Consider the following 19,383-nt stretch of genomic DNA (forward strand, 5'->3'; position numbering starts at 1 on the left):
GTCCAAAGATTGGCTTTATTAATTTTTACAATTAATTGTTACAATCACAAGCTGCGGCTGAAATTCTTAAAAAAATGGTGTTTTATTTCACCTATATAAAAGTAAAGTATATGTTATTACTATATTTATTTTTTTTAAAAACTTGTTTCTTCATCAAGGTTTAATGAAGTGTTTTATTTATTTGTTTCAGGTACTTGCAAATCTGACTAGAACTCTTTGAATAAAATTAATATTAACTTAAGCATTGAACTCTCGGGAACTGATGCCAATGACCTCTAGAGATCGGCGCAAGCGTTTCCAAAACAGTTTCCTCTCCTCCAATTTGGGACTGGCATCACCCTTGCCAGTCGGCCATTTAATATAGGTTTTCACATCCATTAGATATTGCAGAGTTTTTGGTCGCTTCCTGCGGGGTATGTCCTCTAGGAAAACCAGGATCAAGTGCTCCTTGCTGACCTCGAAGATGCTGCAGATGAATTATATCAATGTTTTTGTGATTTTAAGTGTTTAAGTTTCCTTACCGATGCTGTGCCAAGTACATTTCGAATTGACACCAGTGGCTGAGCAGAAATTTGGAGGATATGATCAGCATTAGGGAATACGAGCGGTCCATGCAGGAGATGATGTTATCCAGGATAGTCACTCCAATCTGGAAATTAAAGGGGATTATTTTAAGACTAATTAGTTATAGTAAACTCTACCTGAAAATCTCGTTCATGCAGGCAAATGGACACATCCCCAGTTTCCTCAACGTTCGGCAGGAGTTCATTGAGCACCCAGGGACGATCGTTTTGGCAGTAGCTGATGAAGATATCGTATACCGCGCTGGGATCCCTTTTGGATATGTGGCTAAAGCTATCCACCGATTCCTTGGAGGCACTGGACAACAGAGCCGCGGACTTCAAAGACGAATAGTAGTAGTGAATGTGCCATCGCTTCAGGTAAACAATGAATCCCAGGATGCAGACTCCAACTATACTGCCCACCACAGCGATTACCGTATTGGTTACGCGATGCAGTTCCTCCGTGAGATCACTCATCGTTCGCATTTGGCAATTAAGCTCATCCACCTGCAGTTGATCGGTGTTATTGAAGCAGTAGTACTGACTAGCCTCATAGTCGAGCAGCTGGAACTTTAGAGTAAAATCATCTCCAAGTTCTTCCATATGAAATGGCGTAGCTGTGGAACACTTGGTGACCTTGTAATCCTCGGAGGAGAAACGCAGCTTGATTATATGATTCACTCGATTAAAATCCCTTATGTTGGAGTAGCTCTTCTTCAGCCAGGGAATAAAGCGACTCTGCCAGAGTTTGCGATCTATATTTAGGGTTTCAGCCACTGCAAGTAGATCCTGAGCCACCGATTTCTGGCTATAGTTGAGCAGGTTATAAGAGCACTCTGCTTCCTTATTATTAGAAGCCGCCACCTCGACCACCGCCCTCAAATGGCAGTCACATATAAAGTCATTCTCCCCCAGACTTAGGTAATCCAACCGCTCAAAGTCCTTCAGCATTTCATTAGAGAGCATATTTATGGTATTGCTCCTTAGGTTCAATACCCTTAGTTTCGAATTATTGTGAAAGGCGCTGCGATACCAATTGCCCACATGATTTGAGCTCAGATCGAGGATCTCCAGGGATCCCAGACTTTGAAACATGGTGGGACTCAGGGAGTTAATATTATTACCCGCCAGTCCCAAAACCTGAAGCTTTTTCAAGGACTTGGCCCACTCCAAATCCTTAAGATTCGAACGCTCAAAGTATAAATACTTTAGAGTATCGGAAATTCCATCGAAAGCATCGTCGATAATGTTGTAGGACAGGTAGGGATTCCCGGACAAGTCAAGGCCCTCGAGAACCGTATTCTTGAAGATGGTACTGCTCACCATGGGAATTGCGGTGTAGCAGAGACTCAGGAACTTCAACTTATCCCCCAAATGGGCGAAAGCCACTGCACTGTTTCGGGTCATCTTCGAGTGGGACAGGTCCAGGTAAACCAACTCCGGCAGCAGTTTAAACACATTCTGCTGGATTTTCAGGCCGTATATCAAACTAAGGGCCATTTCCAGGGTGGGCAGCTGCAGTTGGTAGCTGTAGGTCAGGAAGTTGGTGAAGGACAGGTCCAAGTACTGCAGTCCCTGGATGTGGTAGAATGTGTCCTGGCTTATGGTCATGATCTTGTTGTCCGACATGAAGAGCCGCCGCAGATTGCTGACGTTCTGGAACGCCTCCCTGCTCACATACTCGATGCTGCAGTTGCTAATGTCCAGCTCCACGAGTCGGGGCAGATTTGGAAAACTAGCCCAGGCTATAGATTGGGCTACGGAAGAGATATTGAACATATAAGGGGGATATTGTAAACTATTGTAGGTATGATAATGGCATTTACCAAAATAATGTTGTTTTGTGCAATAATGCATTTTAGTTTATTCTTATCGATTCCTTAAAGGGGGATATTGTAAACTATTTTTAGGTAACATTGATAATAGACTTATAATGGCATTGACCAAATATTTTGCTGTTTTGTGTGCAATTTAGTGTATTCATATCGATTCTTTAAATAGGGAAATTGTAAACTATTTTTAGGTAATATTTGACGATAGACCTATAATGGCATATACAAAAAAAAAATGTTATTTTGTGTGCAATTGTGTTAAGATGACCTCCATCCTCGATTTCATAAAATTTAGTTAATTCATATCGATCCTTTAAACTTTTTTTATTTAATATTTGATGATAGACTGATAATGGCCTTTACCAAATAATGTTGTTTTGTGTGCAATAGTGTTAAATGAACCTCCATCCTCGATTTCATAAAATTTAGTTTAATCATATCGATTTTTAAACATTTTAAAGTTTTCAAAAGTCTGGCTGAGTTTATGTTTTCAGTCTCGTTATTAAAAATCGTAATAATTTCGAAATCAAGAATGGGGCTCGTGGTCTTACATGTCTTTCCGTGTTGAGCAAACCGATCTTTCAAGAACCGAATATAGTCCTCATAGTTAAGACCGGTTGTGATAGAGTGTGCCGTGTTTGTGTTGTTGTGAAAGTACAGATAGCACTCCCGATCGTACAGATCGGTGGCATTAAGGGCGAATTGTACCTCGCACTTGTGTTGTGCAGTGTTACTTGCTTCCAAGATGGTTTCGTTTAGGAACCGACCAAAGGCTGAAATTGCGAAGGATAACTGGCAATCAGAATATGGCGACCATCGCATTTCTGGATCTCAGAAACCAATATATGATATGCGATCCGCACTTCACCTACCTTCAGCATCTGGGATCAGGTCAGCGAAATTGTTCCCCCGCAATGATAATAGCTTCAGGGATTCCCTCATGGAGTAAAGGGTCTTGAATGGAGCAGCACTCAATGTATTGAAGGCAGCCGAAAAAACCTCTATTCTCCATCTGATAAACTTCCTTCTCGCTGATCTCGCCTCACGCAACAAGTCGGAGTCCTCCTTTAGGTTACCATGCGATAGATCCAAATACATTTTGTTTGCTTTAAATAAGTAATTGTAGTTATGATAAAACATGATGAAGTGACCCGATTTGCAACCTATCAGTTATTTTAAATGTTTTTGGCGCCCACACCTTTAAAGATTTCCGAGAAGTATAAATGCAATTTTGTTGTGTATATGTATACCTATCGAAATGTAAAAGACATTTTTCAAATCGGACCATTAGTTAAAAAGTTATGCGTAATCAAAAAAATTGTATATATCCATCTGCCTCGCACTCCTTTTACCTGAGTGACGGGTATTAGATAGTCGGGACACCAACCCGACTGATTTACAGATACGCTTCTTTACATAGAACATACCTCTAAGGTTCTTCAAGTACCGGGTACACTAATCCAAAAAGATACAATCTATTTTTGCTGAGGCCCTGATAGCAGCAAATAGCTTTGTTAAATCCACCCCCCTAATTCACTAGTTATACAAAGCTTTTACCGATAACAGCTACAATGGTAGTTAACGATTCTAGCGGCTTAACTTAACACTAAAAAGCTTTTATCAGCAGTCGATTCGAATTGCCGGAAGCGTGGAAATATATCACTTTGATTGCTGTTAACAACGCTCAATCAAATTTGGGTCTTCTTATTGGGTGCTTATGGAAAGGTTTACCGAATTTCTGAGTTCCTTCCTTGAGGGTTCCGTTGGGATACAGCCACCATATGACTTCGTCTTTGATCATATCCAAAAGACAACTATTTCCGTCATCCGATGTGTACTCCAACATGAGGTTCTTGAGATCAGCTCTCTCCTTGCTGGCTTCATCGGACTCCTCATTCGATGTTGTCGATGAATCTGGCTCGGTGATTATCCCATCGAGAGTTGATAACTCAGTGGATGTATCTCTAATATTTCCGAGAAGCAGGAATACCAATATAGTCACATCCAAGATATATTTCGGGCTCATTTTCACTTAATTGCGCACTTGTATAGCCTGCAAATTGGTGTTATAAATACGATTTGACACCTGTTTTGATTTCACAATCGCTGCGCTAATCGCGTCTTTCTAAAATTGTATAATCACTGGTATAGTTCTTAATACTTTCAGCCTTTAATGACTTTCAATTTCACTGGTTATTCCGAAATTTTAGCAACATTTTGTAAACGAAGCACTCGCTTTGGGTTCCCGAAAAGGACTGACAAGAGTTTTGGCCCGGCTATTGGTCAGCCGAAAATAATTGGTAGCAGCGATACATATGTGCAACTAATTCTGCCACGATAGGGCTTATCAATTTTGGCAATATCTTCCCTTGAATGGCACGGGACTATCAGCGTATCGCTATTTCGGTGGCAGTATGCCTCAGTATGCCTCACGCCCACGCACTAATTCCTTATCGGATAATTATCTGGTCGTCGGGAAATGGTGATTAGTGCCGTACTTCAATGGGATCGGTGCTTTGGATCAACCGTAGACGATACGGTTTGTTTTTGGCCAGCACATAAATTAAAGTGAAACACCTTTTCGAGCACTTGGGAATGTTTGTAGATAGAAAAGCGTTGATTTACTGCTCGCAGTCAAGAGTGATAAGAAACCGTTTGGCAAATCTTTGATTATCATTTGATCGCCGATAGGCAAAGCTAACCACTAAATACAATTAGGTTGATATTCCCTTCAGACATATCATGTAGGTTATTGCCCTTATAGTATTCATTGATGAATAATGATTGGAAGATAGCGCGGTATATGCGGTAGCCATCTATAACTTTTTACAGGTGTAAGAACAAATGGTCATGAGCGCTTCCAGATATTACTAATCTGCCTCTGATAACACAATCCTTTGAATGACTGTTCAATGTTGTTTTTAAGTCTTTTAAATCTTAAGGCCAAGTTTTTGTCGAGTCAGCATGCAGCAGAAAGAGTTTATTAATAAAGCATATTAATCGCTTAAGTATGTTCTATTTTTACTTTCATTAGGATTATTTACAATTTGAGTTTAATGCTTAAGGAAAACACTCTTGAAGTTAAGACAGAACAAAAAAAGCATGTTCGATATGGTCATGTAAATTTCAGGTCATGCAAAACCCATATCGTTTTTACAAGAAATACTCTTTTTTATCAAATCAAAATTGATCTTAAATAATTTAAAATCGATCTACGTTTCATATCGATTTTTGTTTGGGTGAAGTTTAAAAACAAAGTCAGTTGGAAAAATTATCAAATTATCAAATTTATAAAACATGCACTTAAAAAAAAATCCTAGCCGAAATGCGAAACACATTTACAAGGGCATAGGGCTCGTCAAAAAAACATGTTAGGTGAAATCGTTTTTTTAAATTCGATTTAAAGCCACATTTGTTTGGTTACAAATTTTATTTATTAAATTATAATACGATTTAGACCAAACTTAATTGCGGTTTTTGTAAAAAAAATGTAACCAATGAAGTGTGACTTAAATCATATTTAAACAAGAAAGGAAGCTACCTTCGGCCAGCCGAAGCTTATATACCCTTGCAGATAAAAGAATGCTCACTCGGTGCAGTTCCAGGGATTCCAGATTTAGCGTTTCTATTTATTTAAATTTTGTTTTTAAGTAGTCAAGAATCAAAACGCCTACTTTCTACAAAGTTATAATAAATTTTCTTATATTTGTTTGAATATTCCTATGGGAGCCTTAAGATTTAGTGGTCCGATCTGGCTCGCTCCGACATACAGTGAAACATGCAAAAAAATGAATAAAATGGGTTAAATTCGTCGTTTTTTGTTTTTACTTATACATAATGCTAATATCTTCCAAAAACATAAACAAAAATTACATATTTTCAAGAAAAACACTTAGTTTTCCAACAAAAACAACGAAAAATCCGATTTTTAAGGGTATTTTCCCATACAGCTGAACTGTTGGGCGAATATCTCAAAAACTGACGATAATAATTTAATGAATCTTTTACTGTAGTTAGTTAATTTAATTTCTGATTTTTTGGGATACCGTGCAATGTGGAGCACGCTCTGTGAAAGGAGAAATAATTCATTTTAAGTTAGCGTCGAAAACAGGAAGCACCCGATGGCCATTGAGGGCATTTCCCCATGCCGCTAAACTGTTGGACAAATATCTCGAAAACTGACGATAATAATTGTTTGAAACTTTTACTATAATTAGTTCATTTAATTTCTGAATTTTTGGGATACCGTGCAACATGGAGCACGCTCTATGAGAGGCAAAAATAATTAGTTTAAGTTAGCGTCGATATTGAATTTGTAAGACGGTTGTTGTGTCGGATACTGCGGTTCATGTCATAGCTGGCCATGGTTCTTGTACTGGGGTTGGCGGTATTCTAATATCCGTTTAAAATTGAAACACTGTTAGGCGATTTTCTCGAAAACTGACAATAATTTTTTTAATAAAATTTTCAGGGAGCATACTATAAGCTCGTACTATAAGCTCGAAATTGTGGAACACGCTTTGTGAAAAAAGTTATGGATAAATTAATTTTTAAGGACTTTTTTTGTATGGGCGGATTCAGAGGTTGGTCCACTGTTAAGTGATTTTCTCAAAAACTGACGATAATTTTTTGATGCAATTTTCCTCAAATGTCCTTCAAAGGACGAGCGCGCTCGGTGAGTGGAAATATTACCCAAAACGTGGGGACCTGATTTTTTGAATGCATTTTTTTCACACTTCCGAACATCGGCTAGACTCGCGAATTGCCTAGATCGAAAGAGAATTTCATTCTTAACAAGTTTGCAGTTAAAATTTTTCGATTTGGCCCCCAGAAGCCCCAGAAATCAAAAAATAAAAATTGGCCCCGTGTTCCAGTTTCCACCTTTCCGCTATCGCCGCTAAAGTCACCGACGCTAACTTGACGCACATTAAGAAATGTATTTTTAAAAATAATTATAAATATTTCATTACATTTACAGGAAAAGCTAAAATAAAAACTAATTAAATTAAAAATAAAAATCAAAATGTTCAAGAACTTTTTTAAATGAAAAATGATTTCGGTATTATTTAAAAATTTTAATTTAAACATTATTTATTTTAAAGCTCCGTCTATAACCAGCGGACTAAAAACTTTGATACAGATATTTTGGATTTTTTTTTCAAGATCCAATTTGAAAATTTTCACTTTTTAATCTTTTTTGAAAATAGAAATCAGTTAATTGAGAATTTTATTGCGTAAAAAATTTTATTTTATAGAAAGGTGAAGACAACGAAAAAATATATTTTGCTTTCGTGTCACGAACCAGAAACACAAGCAACCCCCTCACCTATCGATAGTTTACAGGCCTCCCGTCGGCCTATCGGCATTTGGCTGCCCACTTTTGCCACCCCCAAAACGCAGTTCCCACGGCAAGGTCCGCACTTGCTCCAACTTTTCGGCTGTAAACAACATCAAAAAGCGGTAAAGCAGATAAAATTACATAAATCACAGAGGTGACAACGGCATAGAAGAACAGGAAATACAGTGCGCGACACAGAGAGCAAACCAGAAACGGATTCCCTGCGCACCTGAACCTGAACTTGAATGTCGCGCGTGTTGTTGCTGCTTTTATGCTAGACGACGTCGTAGGCCAAGCAAACAAAAACAACAAGGCTGCTGGCGGCAACAATGGCCTGCTAATTATAAATCTCTCGATCCCAGAGAATCGAATCAGCAGACAACGAGATGTTCAGATGCTCAGATGCTCGGATGTGTGGGCGCCGCAGCATGCCAATGTTGTTACGTCGCCAGCAGAGACCACCACCCTTCTCGGCCCAACCACCCCCTGAATGGCCCACAAGCCTCCCCTTCTTTTTTTATTTCGCGGTGGTGTCGCCACATTTATTACCCAGCATATTGATTTTCTGAATCCTTTCAGCTCGCTCGCCTTCAAAGGATCCCATATGTATTATATTCCCTCGCCTGCAGGTGAGTAAATTGTATGTTACCCTTGGTAGTGCCATTAAAATCATAAAAAATCTTGCAGGGCCGCACACGCAATCCCCGGCAGTCAACCCAATTAGCCTGATTTCGAGTACGTCATCGCCGGGCCCAAAATAATTTGCATTTGCATTGTGCTCGATGACGTCCGGCTTCTGTATTTATATGGCCAGCGGGCAGAGTTCGCCAGATCCCACAGATAGCGCAAATTAGCTTGACAAAAGGCGGACCAATGAAGACCACTTAGCACCTTAGATGATAGAGTCATTCGTTCAGCCACCATGCAGCACAGCAGCACGGGCAGCGAGGAGCGGATAACCAGCAGCACCAGCAGTCCCAGGTCAGGCCACAAGTCCGCCGGCTCCCTGTTCGGTTTGCTGAGCAAGCGACCGAGCAAAGTGGAACCCCATCCCGTGACCCCCGAGTCGCCCAGGCTCCAGCAGAGACCCCTGTCCGCCTGCGGCCAGTACGATGTGAGTTTCGCCAAGTGCAGTGCGGAAACCGCTGGAAATCATATAAACAACAATGGCCAAACCCTCAAGAGCCAAACGCTGCCGCTGGAAAAGTCGCACAGTGGGCTGATCAGCTTCCACAGGCGTGCCAAGCCGAGTTCGTCGAAGGGCAAGAGCCACTCGCATCGCCACAGCACGGATGCGGGCTCCCAGAGTGATGGAGGAGCCGATGTGGTGATGCGGCGCAAGTCGCCCAAGCACAGGTCACCGAATCACAACCGATTTAGCCATCAGTTTAGTTTGTGCTGCAAGGCGGAGAAGAAACCGATGACGCCGCCGGTCACCGTGCGTTACAACTCCATACCGGATAGCAACAGCGTTCTGCGGCGCGACAACCTCTCGCTCAGCTGGAGCATGGTGGACAACAACTCCGGGTCGCTGCACTCCAGCGAGGGATCCTCGCACCGACCGCGTCCGTCCAGCGAGTGTGCCAGCGCCCCAGAGTCCCCGGTGGCCAGTAAAACCTTTGCCTTTGCCCACTGCAGCCCAGCGGCGGCCAGCGCTTCGGTGGCCCGCAGCGAAAGCCTGCAGAACCGGTCGCCCATCCGACCCATTGCAGTCTCGGCCTGCCGTTCGCGACTGCGTCTGAAGCTCTATCCGCCGGGACAGGAGCTGCCACCCCTGCAGGCCGCCGAGGAGCCGGGCGACATTAAGAGAGCCACCACACCGCAGCACATGTCTTCGCCCAATATTGCCACCCAGCCGGATGGAATGGAGCCGATACAGGAGCAGCCAGGCGTGAGATTTATGTCGCACGAGAATATGACGCTGCAGCGGCAGGGATCGGGATCCAATTTGGCCCGTCAGACTTTGATGGCGGCCCACGCATTGAACCTCATCCCGGCGGACAAGGCCAGGGAACGGAGCTACCTCGACGGCAGGCTGGGATCGTCGTCGCTTTTGGGACCCAGTGAGCTGGGACGCGTCTTGCCGCAAAAGGAGGTCACCATTTTCGTGGGCACTTGGAACATGAATGGACACCATCCACCCAAGTGAGTATGCAAATAAGAGCCCAGCGTGAATCATTCAATTTTTGTTTTATCATAGTATGCCATGAAATTTCTGATTTGTTTAATTCAATTCTATGTGAAATAAATTGAATGTTTTCTAATTCATTTCGAATTGATTGAATGAATGAATCATTTTTATGAATTTTTTGAATTTTCCAGATTTGTTTTGTGCTTTCTTTTGAGAACAAAAAGTCAAAAATTTTTAACAAATCAATGTTAACTGCTTAGTAAATAAAATTCAATAGAAATTGTCGTTTGAATTATTTCGGAATTCATGCCATTTATTCATTCAATTCTATTAAACTAAAAAATTCAAATTCATTCAATTCTATTAAAATCAAAATTCTAATTAATTCATTCGTATAAAACAAAAAATTCCAAATAATTCAATGAATCCATTCATGCAGGGCTCTATTTTCAATCAAGAAATGACACGTATTTGCATTTTAAAACGTGTATAACTTGTAAATCTATACTTTCAGGCAACTTAATGACTTTGTGCTGCCGCCCAATGTGGAGAACGTTCCCGATATTGTGGTGATGGGCACACAAGAGTCCACGCCCGACCGCTTCGAGTGGGAGGTGACCATTCAGGAGACCCTGGGACCCTCCCACGTGCTCTTCCACGCCACAACACTGGGCACTCTCCATTTGGCCGTTTACATGCGAAGGGATCTCATTTGGTACTGCTCCGTGCCCGAGGATGCCTCCATGTCGGTGCGCACGGGATCCGCCTTTCGCACCAAGGGAGCTGTGGCCATTTCCTTTTGCCTGTTCGGCACTTCCATGCTGTTTGTGACCTCGCATTTAACGGCGCACCAGCAAAAGGTGAAGGAGCGGGTGTCGGACGTGAAGCGGATTATCAACGCTCTGGATTTACCACGTAACTTGCCTAATTTGCGGCATAAGAACAAGGATGTAACGCAGAACTTCGACAACGTGTTCTGGTGCGGCGATCTTAACTTTCGGCTGGCCGAACCGCGTGAAAAGCTGCTGGAGTGGATTCAGAACACCAAGTTCCCGCTGCCGTCGCATCTGCCGCATGGCTACATGCACACGGATCAGCTGACTTCCGTTCTGGCCGATGGCGCCGCCTTCCGAGGATTTATGGAACATCACATCACATTTCCGCCCACTTACAAGTTCGATCCGGGCAGCCAGAACTTTGATACCTCGTCGAAGCAGCGGGCGCCCGCCTATACGGATCGCATCCTCTACAAGTACCGCCAAATGCAGGGATTAGTTATCCGTCGTCAGACGCTCGTGCCCGGCGTTTCGACGCCCACGCAGCCCTACGTCCAGTGCCTGCTGTACGACTCGGTGCCGTCGATAACCACGTCGGACCACAAGCCCGTGTGGGCGCTCTTTCGCACGCTCATTCGTGCGGGAACCGATGCGTAAGTGATGGGAAACTTTTTGAAAGATTAAAGATATTAAAGATTATTTTATTTTTCAGTATTCCCCTGGCTGCTGGACTCTTTAGTCGCGACATTTACCTGGAGGGAATGCGTAGGCGCTTGAATAACCAGTACACCGGCGCCTCTGCTGTGTGTGTGCTTCAGTAAACCAAAGCTATGAATAGTAGACCTCTTCAGCAGGCTTCCCAAGTGGCCACCCATTTACTCGAATCTCAAAGTACTAGTCAAAGCTTACCTACGGTTGTGTGACGCCTTTGCATTAACCCCAATTAGATTGTTAACTAGTGCGCTGTCGGATACCGAAAGTAACGATTTAACCTGACTTACCCTGCAATGCTGCGGTAGTTCTTAGGCGCTGCCTTTCGCCTCGAGGCCTTAGTCGTAATACGTTCCTTAAAAGTTAATTAAAAACATACATACTCGAGCAACAATTCTGTACCTCTACTATGAAGCACAAGCTTAGTCTGTAGTTAAACTAAATCTGTTAGTTAAAGTTTAGTCAAATATTGAAATGAAATCGAAATATGAATTACTTTGAATGTGTAATCTAAACTAGCAGTAAATATACTTTATGAATCTAAAGGGAAAGCTTTATTACTTGTTGAAATACTTTAATATTTATTGTTAGCTTTATTATATCATTTTTATTTAGTTTTTTTAAGAGTTACTGTTGAATTATGTATAGTGAAGTTGATTATTTTTATAATTTGCAAACCAAATGCAGTTTTTAATTTGTTATAGGCAAGCTTTAAGTTCTTGTTTATTTTTATTAAACGATTAAACGGCTGACTTTTCTGTTTCCTTACTTAAATACTAACATTTTAGCAGGAGGCATTGGACAAAAACGGAAGTATGTGGGGTCGTTTATTCCCCGAAAATGCGCCAAAAACGAGCGGAACGACCAACTCCTTCCAATGTCCCGGGGCAACCAATACGCCACTCGGACACACACACGCAAATATGTTAAACTTTTGACCAATTTCAACTTGAGTTGGTTGCCATCGGACGCACTCCGGGGGCAGCAATTTATTGGATGGCCATGGCGATTGGCGCTCGATGGCCACGCTGCAGTCACACTGCCACTGGCACCGCCACTTGTGCGCCAAACAAGTGGCCTCGCGGTCTCCTACCTCCCATTTTCACCCACCTCGTCCAGCAAGTGCAGCTCCACCCAGAAAAGCTGGTTGCCATTTGTGGTTACTGTATATGAGTGTGAGAGTTTGGCTAGCGAGGGCTGATCGTGATGTTTAATATGTTTTATAAGTAGAGATAATTTGGGTAACAAAAATCAATTCTTGAATTTTTTTTTAAATATTCAATTTCTCATTTTTTAATGTTCGAAGGATTAATATCCGGTATTTTACCATAATACAGATTTTAAAATAAAATAAATATATGATTATGTGATTGACAAATGAAAGTGTGAATTTTGTTTATCAAATAAAAAATATATTTAAGTAATTAAAATATTTAAGCAAATTTTGTCAAAATAAATCTACTTATCTGCCATTTTTAATTGGTAGGTGTAAGTTAAATTTTAATGAGTTTCTAAATCTTTCTTTAATCAGTAAATATTTCTATCTTCGTTTTAGTTTTTTTTTCAACAGATCTTAAAATACAAAATATTTCACTTTCTTTTTAGCGTTTTGTTTAGTAAATATTTCTTTATTTTATATGTTTTGGTTTATTATTATTAAACAAATTTCTTAGTTATTAGTTAATTTCTTATTAACCCACCTCGATTATGTGGGTATCCATCCGAACATTTCAGCCACTTGTCAAAAATCCGTTTTCGAAAGCGATTTTGAAGAAGTCGGTGATTAAAATGCCCCTGCCAGACAGACTCGAAACCGTTTGTATTGGCCATTTCCGCTTTGAGTGCCCCTATGGGAACTCACGGAACTCTTATGGAGGCCGGGGAATTTGTTTAAAAAAACGAGAAACAATTTCGGATGCAGTTTTTTGCGCTGCGGTCAGCGGATGGCATTGCTGGGTGCTGGCTATTATTGTTTTTTCCAATGCTGCTGCTGCTCCTGCTGTAATTCATAAAGTTTTTGGTGCAATGCATTCTTTCTGGTTTTGCCTCGGGCCTTGGTTGAAATTAGTTTGCGTCGGTTAGCGAAATAATATTGCATATGAAAAGTGGGAAAAAACTGAAGCTCATTTCCTTTTCCGGTTGCAGCAGGGCCGGTGCGAAAATTTAACCACAATATATGAAATTATATTAGCATTGGAGTCGGGCAACTTGGCGAATATAAAAACTATGCCCCTTCTGTCTGTCTTCATGTGTCTGTGCACTGAACATTAATATCCTGTGCGCATTCGTACGTGTTAATATGACTTTATGACTTCATATGTGTCCATATTTTTGTCCTCGCCGCTTCACACTAAAAAGTTTTATTGTTAGTTACGCTGCTGCCGCCATCAAAGCAACCATTTTTATTCACAGCGCCGGAGATGCAGAAATTATTAAAAATTTTCCCTACTCGTATCTCATCCACTCGTTTGCACCGTCACAGACTGAACTTTTTCATATGTTACTGCGAGATGCCACGGATGCACCAGGGAACGATGAAGGCAGCCGGTTTGATGGATGCGAGTCTCTTAGGTGTCTTGCGAAGGGAAACAGTGGGCATCCAGTGCGTATGCGTAATATTAAAAGGGGTGTCTTTAAATAAAATGGTATTTCTTCGTATTTGCAGACAATTTCTTCTGCTTTTCGAACACTTTCTTATAAAATTTACTAGAGTACAGTTGCACAAAAAAATACGAATTTTTGCAAAAGATTGTATTGAGCTAATGTTCTTAAGTTAACATGGGGATAGAATACCATCTTAATGGTAAATTCATAGGCTAGCGGAATTAATAGGACAGGTATGATTTTCTTTGAGTTTTTATATAAAAAAAGAAGAAAAGCCTAATTTGTTTTAAATATGTTGATATAGTTTGGCAGCCTCACATACCATTAATAATTTTTTTATAGTACTTAGAAATCGTATAAAAAGAAGGACGTGTCTAGAATTTTGAACGCCTTATTATTTCACCTAATTTAAATACTAAATTAAATAATTTTAAATATTCAACGCCCAATTGACGTTATGTGGCCCATTTCCGTTTAGTCAGTTGCCTCGACGAAGTTCCGGCTCCACATTAACGGCAGTTCCCATACGCCATAGTCCCATTCCCAAGTCCCTCCTCCCTGGATAACCCCCTTTTGGGGAATATCGCCGGCATTCGGCGTAGCCACTTGAATGCTTATTGTACATTTCAAACAACTCTATTACGAATATTTTTCATATTTTCTTCGCAAGTGGGGCACAGAAAAAGTTAACATTAAAACGGATGGCGGTGCCGAAAAGGCTGCCGGAGTGACTTTTCCCTCGGCAGGATGACAGGAGGAGTGGGCCAAGGGATGGCAGGCAAGTCAAAGCAACCAATTCGCATGCGGCACGTTACATTTTCGCAATAAAAAATGAAAACCGCTTTGCATGCATCTGTAGGAGACTGCGAATCGCACTTGCTTCCAATGTTTGGTACAGTGTGTGTGAGCTGGGGAGGAAGGGAAAAGTAATAAATGTACGTGCCACACTAACAACAACACCGGGGAAAGCAGAAGAAAAAACGCACACACAACTTGCTTACAGACAGGGACACATCGTGTCAATTTAGCATGAAAAAGTAAGGAAAACTTTGCCGAAGCCTCAAATATCCTTCAAAAATAAAGGTCGTGGAAAAATAGCGAACAATAATATAATAGTAATTTCTCTTTTTAATTTGATGAAAAAGAACATTCCTAAAATCAAAATATTCAAAATATTTAATCAAAATAAATTTTCAATTAAATCAAATCAAACAAGAGAGAACGCTATAGTCGGGTTGGTGTCCCGACTATCTAATACCCGTCACTCAGCTAATGGGAGTGCGAACGCTGTACTCGGGTTGGTGTCCCGACTAATAATCGTAACTCAGATAAAGGGAGTGCGAGGGCGATAGATATATAAATTTTGATTGCTTATAACTTTTGAATGAATGGTCCGATTTAAAAAATGTCTTCTACATTTTGATAGGTATAAATATACACAACAAAATTGCATTTATACTTCTCGTAAATCTTTAAAGATGTGGGCGCAGGACCCATTTTAAAATCGTTGGTGGGCGATTGTGGGCGTTGGAGGAGGCGTGGCGCTCGGCTAAAATAAACTTGCGCTGCGTAGGAAGCCAAAGAATATGTGTGGGAAATCTCAACTTTTGTAGTTTCTGAGATCTCAGCGTTCATACAGACGGACAGACGGACATGGCTAGATCGACTCGGCTAGTGCCCCTGATCAAGAATATATATACTTTATGGGGTCGGAAACGCTTCCTTCTAGCTGTTACATACTTTTGCACGAATCTAATATACCCTTTTACTCTACGAGTAACGGGTATAAAAATGGTACAAATATAAAACCGAAACATTTTTTTTTAAAGCTTTCGTTATTTTGGAATAATTCCATCAAAAACTGTCATACCTTTTTGAAGGATATTGGGAGATGGCACTTTCGTTTCCGCTTCCGCTCCGTTCACTGCTTCGCACATGTCACGATCACGATGCATGCAAATGCATGGAAACGAATGTGAGCTGAGAAATGGGAGTCCTGGAATACGAGTGAATGTAATAAAAATAAACTACGATTTTCTTTGACTATTCTGAATCCCCTGCACCCATCATATCCTTACCCATTCCCATCGTTTCGCCTCCCCCGCGCAATTCTTTCTATTATGCGAATATCCTGGCGCTTCCTTGGCGTGTCCTGCCTCCCTTTTGAAGGACCGGGGTTCGAGATGGAAGGGCGCAGTCTGCGGCGACGGGTCGCAACTGCTTCGCACGCACCACTCTTGCGTTTGAAGTAGCTTTGGATTGTATAAAAGTATCCATAGCTACCATAATTTAATGAAAACATAATCTGCATTCAGGAAAAAAGAAACGAAAATCGCAGCCAAACCCGCGAGTGGAAAACGCCCAACAAAGGGAAGCTCACCAGCAAGAAGATCCTGCAGAAAAATCGTATTAAATGGCGACAAGTCTGGTCGAGGGCTTTCAGGGGCTTTTGTTGGTCGCCGAATTCCGCTACCCGAAGTTGGATTGTATGCACAATTTCTCAAAAGAAAATGTCCTGCCAATATTTCAAGAGGTTTTTATGTTTGGTCATAATTGGCCAAAATGCTACTGATTCCTTGCTTATTAAAACTATTTATGAAAATGTCTTTAGCCTAAAGAAAATTGTGGATTTAAACAGAAGTCTAAAATAAATTAAATATTTTCCAATATCGTTTAATGTAAATCAGTAACCACGCAATCAATGAGAAAATATTTCAAATATCAAATGCAATTGGAAACTTATTAAGTTTAAATGTTTTAACGGCTTTCGCGGCAGTTCATGTATTGAAGGCATCTGTTTACTATCCGATCCGCGAGGCATTGGGAAGTATCTGGTTTCATTTTACTTCCCTTTTACCATTTTATTGAATCTTCCGTTTAATTTTTTTTTGCAGAATTTTTGATGATTTCTTGGCAGCATCTTGTATTTGCGCGGGGCACAACCAACAACTTGAGCAGCGACTTGAGTAGCTGGCAGGAAAGTTTCCTAGACAACTCCTTCAGGTCCGCGGAAGGCAAGTCGAGGGACTGCTGGCTAAATATCCTTTAGCCTTTGGAGAATCAGTAAGGCGCAGAGGACCAGAGGACCACTTGTGAATACGCTTTGATGCGCGTGGCTTTGTGCGGGAGTGTGACTGATGTTCTCGTTTTTTATTTTTCCCCACTCGAGGGTTTTTTCCTTCCTTCTGTTGTATTCGCTAGGTTGGGGTCCTGGAATTGTACCTCCCTTGATATTTATTTATTTTGACTCGGTGCCGCTGCTGCCGCTGCCGCTTTTCAAGTATTTCGTGAGTAGCGTAAAATACGCTCGCGAAATGTAATAAAAACATTTTTTCCAGCGGCTGCAGCCAACATCTTATTCCTTTCGTTTGCTGCAGCCGATTTCTAGAGCCGTCAAGCTCAACTTCTCGGCTTTGAGCTACTGAACTCGCAGTTTGCCGCTTGTAAAGTATCTACAAGATATTTTTAATACATGCCCGCGACTTTCAGTGTGTGCGTAGGTTCCTCACCCACTTAGGAACACTCATCCGTCCGGTTGGCATCCATTTGATGTTCGCCATCCTAGTGTTTTCTTTTTTCGGCTTTATTGGCAGCAAAATGAAAAACATTCCAGTCATATGCAAAAGTATGCGATGCATTTTTGTATGTTTTTTTTTATTTGGTTTTCATGATTTTGTGTTTACCCAAATTACGGCTATGAAAATGTTGCAGCCAGCGAAGAACATGTCGAATTTCCCTTTAAATATGTATGCGAAATTTGCATATTAAGCGACTCCCACTTGGCTGCCTGCTGCTCATTTGCATTTGACTTTCGGCTCTTCGGCTTTGAATTTTGGCTTTGAGTCGGCAACACCTTGCCTCGAAAGTCAATCTTCATCCAGCTGTAGCTACGGATTCATTGTCTTGAACTACGCCCCTTTGGTGTCTGGCCTGTCAACTGGTCCTGGTCCTGAATTCAGATTCAGATACAGATTCTCATTCCGATCCTGATGACTGGCCTGCCATACTCAGCCGGCAAAAGGCGACGATGAAGATGGGCAGGAGGAGGATTGCAGATGAGGAACTGGATTGGGGTTACCACACATTCTCGTAGCTCGTGTTCGATTCGCCAGCTGTCGTGCTTTGCAATTCAAATTTTGCATCCTCACTTCATGGGCGAGACCAGCAAGGGCAAATGTATAAAGGCGATTCGGAGACATTTAATTTAAGTTAGGGATATTAAGATAAGGACACAAAGTCAGAGTTGAGATTCTTAATTCGTTTTTTGCAAACTATTGTGTTAATAATAATCGTATTTAAAGCCGATTTTCAAAAGGTTGATACTTTTTATTTAAACCTACATATTTAAAAGTACCAAAAATTATAAAATTTTTTAGAATTTTTAGAACTAAGAACTAACTTACTAAAAATCTGCTTGCTCTTTATTTCTAAAGATAATCAAATTATGTTAATTTAAGTGAGAAATATTAAAAGAAAACTGGCAAAAATGTTTCTATCATTTCTTCTATGACTATGTACCTACAACGAACTTTATAGCTTCGGAATTTTTGACTAAATTTATAATATGGAAATTATATATTCTTGATCTTCTGTTGCTCTCAGCTAGGGTAGTAAGTAAATTTAACAAATCGAATCGTAAATGCGCAGTCTACTTTACTCGCCGTAAATTATTATTCTACAATTTATGTTCATTATCAAGTTATTGGAAGCTTTTTGCTCCACAGATTTTAAGCAAAATTATTTAAGCTTTTGTGAGCAAGCGAGTTTCATTTCACAACGCTCGTTCTCCCTCTCTTCTCTTCACATTCAGACAGATTATATAGATAGCTTGGGGCTTTTGTACTCGTACAACCATGAGATTTCATTTGGCGACATCGTCGGAACTATTCGGATCGTTTTTGGCAACGTGTTCAAAAAAGAAATATCCACGCAAGAAAATATGAAAAATAAGCAAAGTCAAGAAAAGAATATTCCAGTGCGCAGTGCCACAAATACATTTTCTATATTATACAATATAGATATACTATGAGCATGTGATATTGTGCTTGACCCAAACCCCCTGAATCCGACCCCATTATATAAGATAACCCCTTTTAAATTATGTGACTCATTTCCCTATTCCGAACCAGTTCTCCAGAAAAACTGTGAAAGCCTTGATAGATTGAGAGATCTGGAGATCAGTCGTTAAGCTGCGGTGATATAAAGTTGAAGCCAAATAAAAGCTAAAGTGTATACTAGTTTTATGAAATGTAGTCATTGAACTATATTTTCTATTATTCTTTGAACAAGTGCACCCCTGAAATGATTTATTTTGAAATCCACCTAAACCAACCACCTCCCATTATCTTAGAAAATTATGTGAATAAAAAAAAACATAAAAAATGAAACGGTGTTTATGAAATTCTTTTGGGGAAATGATTTTTAGAGA

General features: G+C 40.7%; 2 protein-coding genes across 4 annotated transcripts; one reads left to right on the forward strand and one right to left on the reverse strand.

Annotated features, from left to right (window-relative positions):
- Positions 1–169: 169 nt before the first annotated feature.
- Positions 170–5,424, reverse strand: Toll-9 (toll-like receptor 9). 3 transcript variants are annotated; one of them, XM_017150853.3, is made up of 6 exons: positions 4,127–5,424; positions 3,268–3,501; positions 2,947–3,168; positions 702–2,320; positions 522–649; positions 170–466 (listed from the first exon to the last, which is right to left on the reverse strand). In XM_017150853.3, exons 1-6 carry the CDS (start codon positions 4,419–4,421, stop codon positions 238–240), a joined length of 2,727 nt encoding a protein of 908 aa, XP_017006342.2. In that variant the 5' UTR covers positions 4,422–5,424; the 3' UTR covers positions 170–237. The 3 variants fall into 3 exon arrangements, with proteins under 3 accessions (XP_017006342.2, XP_070071934.1, XP_070071933.1); XM_070215833.1 differs by having other exon boundaries at positions 3,268–3,460; positions 4,127–4,218; XM_070215832.1 differs by lacking the exon at positions 2,947–3,168.
- A 2,297-nt stretch (positions 5,425–7,721) lies between these two features.
- Positions 7,722–12,100, forward strand: INPP5E (Inositol-3-phosphate synthase). The gene is made up of 5 exons (XM_017150972.3): positions 7,722–7,855; positions 8,313–8,362; positions 8,421–9,878; positions 10,379–11,293; positions 11,353–12,100. The coding sequence occupies exons 3-5, from the start codon at positions 8,656–8,658 to the stop codon at positions 11,459–11,461; spliced, it is 2,247 nt and encodes a 748-aa protein (XP_017006461.2). The 5' UTR covers positions 7,722–7,855; positions 8,313–8,362; positions 8,421–8,655; the 3' UTR covers positions 11,462–12,100.
- The last annotated feature ends 7,283 nt before the right edge of the window (positions 12,101–19,383 follow it).

This window comes from Drosophila takahashii, chromosome 3L, assembly GCF_030179915.1.
Source record: "Drosophila takahashii strain IR98-3 E-12201 chromosome 3L, DtakHiC1v2, whole genome shotgun sequence".
In the NCBI taxonomy this organism is placed as follows: domain Eukaryota; kingdom Metazoa; phylum Arthropoda; class Insecta; order Diptera; family Drosophilidae; genus Drosophila; species Drosophila takahashii.

Excerpts from the sequence above, each read along its gene's own strand:
- INPP5E (XM_017150972.3), top strand. The coding sequence starts at position 8,656 with ATGCAGCACAGCAGCACGGGCAGCGAGGAGCGGATAACCAGCAGCACC. Across the intron at positions 9,879-10,378 it reads AATGGACACCATCCACCCAA|GCAACTTAATGACTTTGTGC; the intron begins GTGAGTATGCAA and ends CTATACTTTCAG. Across the intron at positions 11,294-11,352 it reads ATTCGTGCGGGAACCGATGC|TATTCCCCTGGCTGCTGGAC; the intron begins GTAAGTGATGGG and ends TTTATTTTTCAG.
- Toll-9 (XM_017150853.3), bottom strand. The coding sequence starts at position 4,421 with ATGAGCCCGAAATATATCTTGGATGTGACTATATTGGTATTCCTGCTT. Across the intron at positions 3,169-3,267 it reads CCTGATCCCAGATGCTGAAG|CCTTTGGTCGGTTCCTAAAC; the intron begins GTAGGTGAAGTG and ends TCGCAATTTCAG. Across the intron at positions 650-701 it reads TGCATGAACGAGATTTTCAG|ATTGGAGTGACTATCCTGGA; the intron begins GTAGAGTTTACT and ends TTTAATTTCCAG.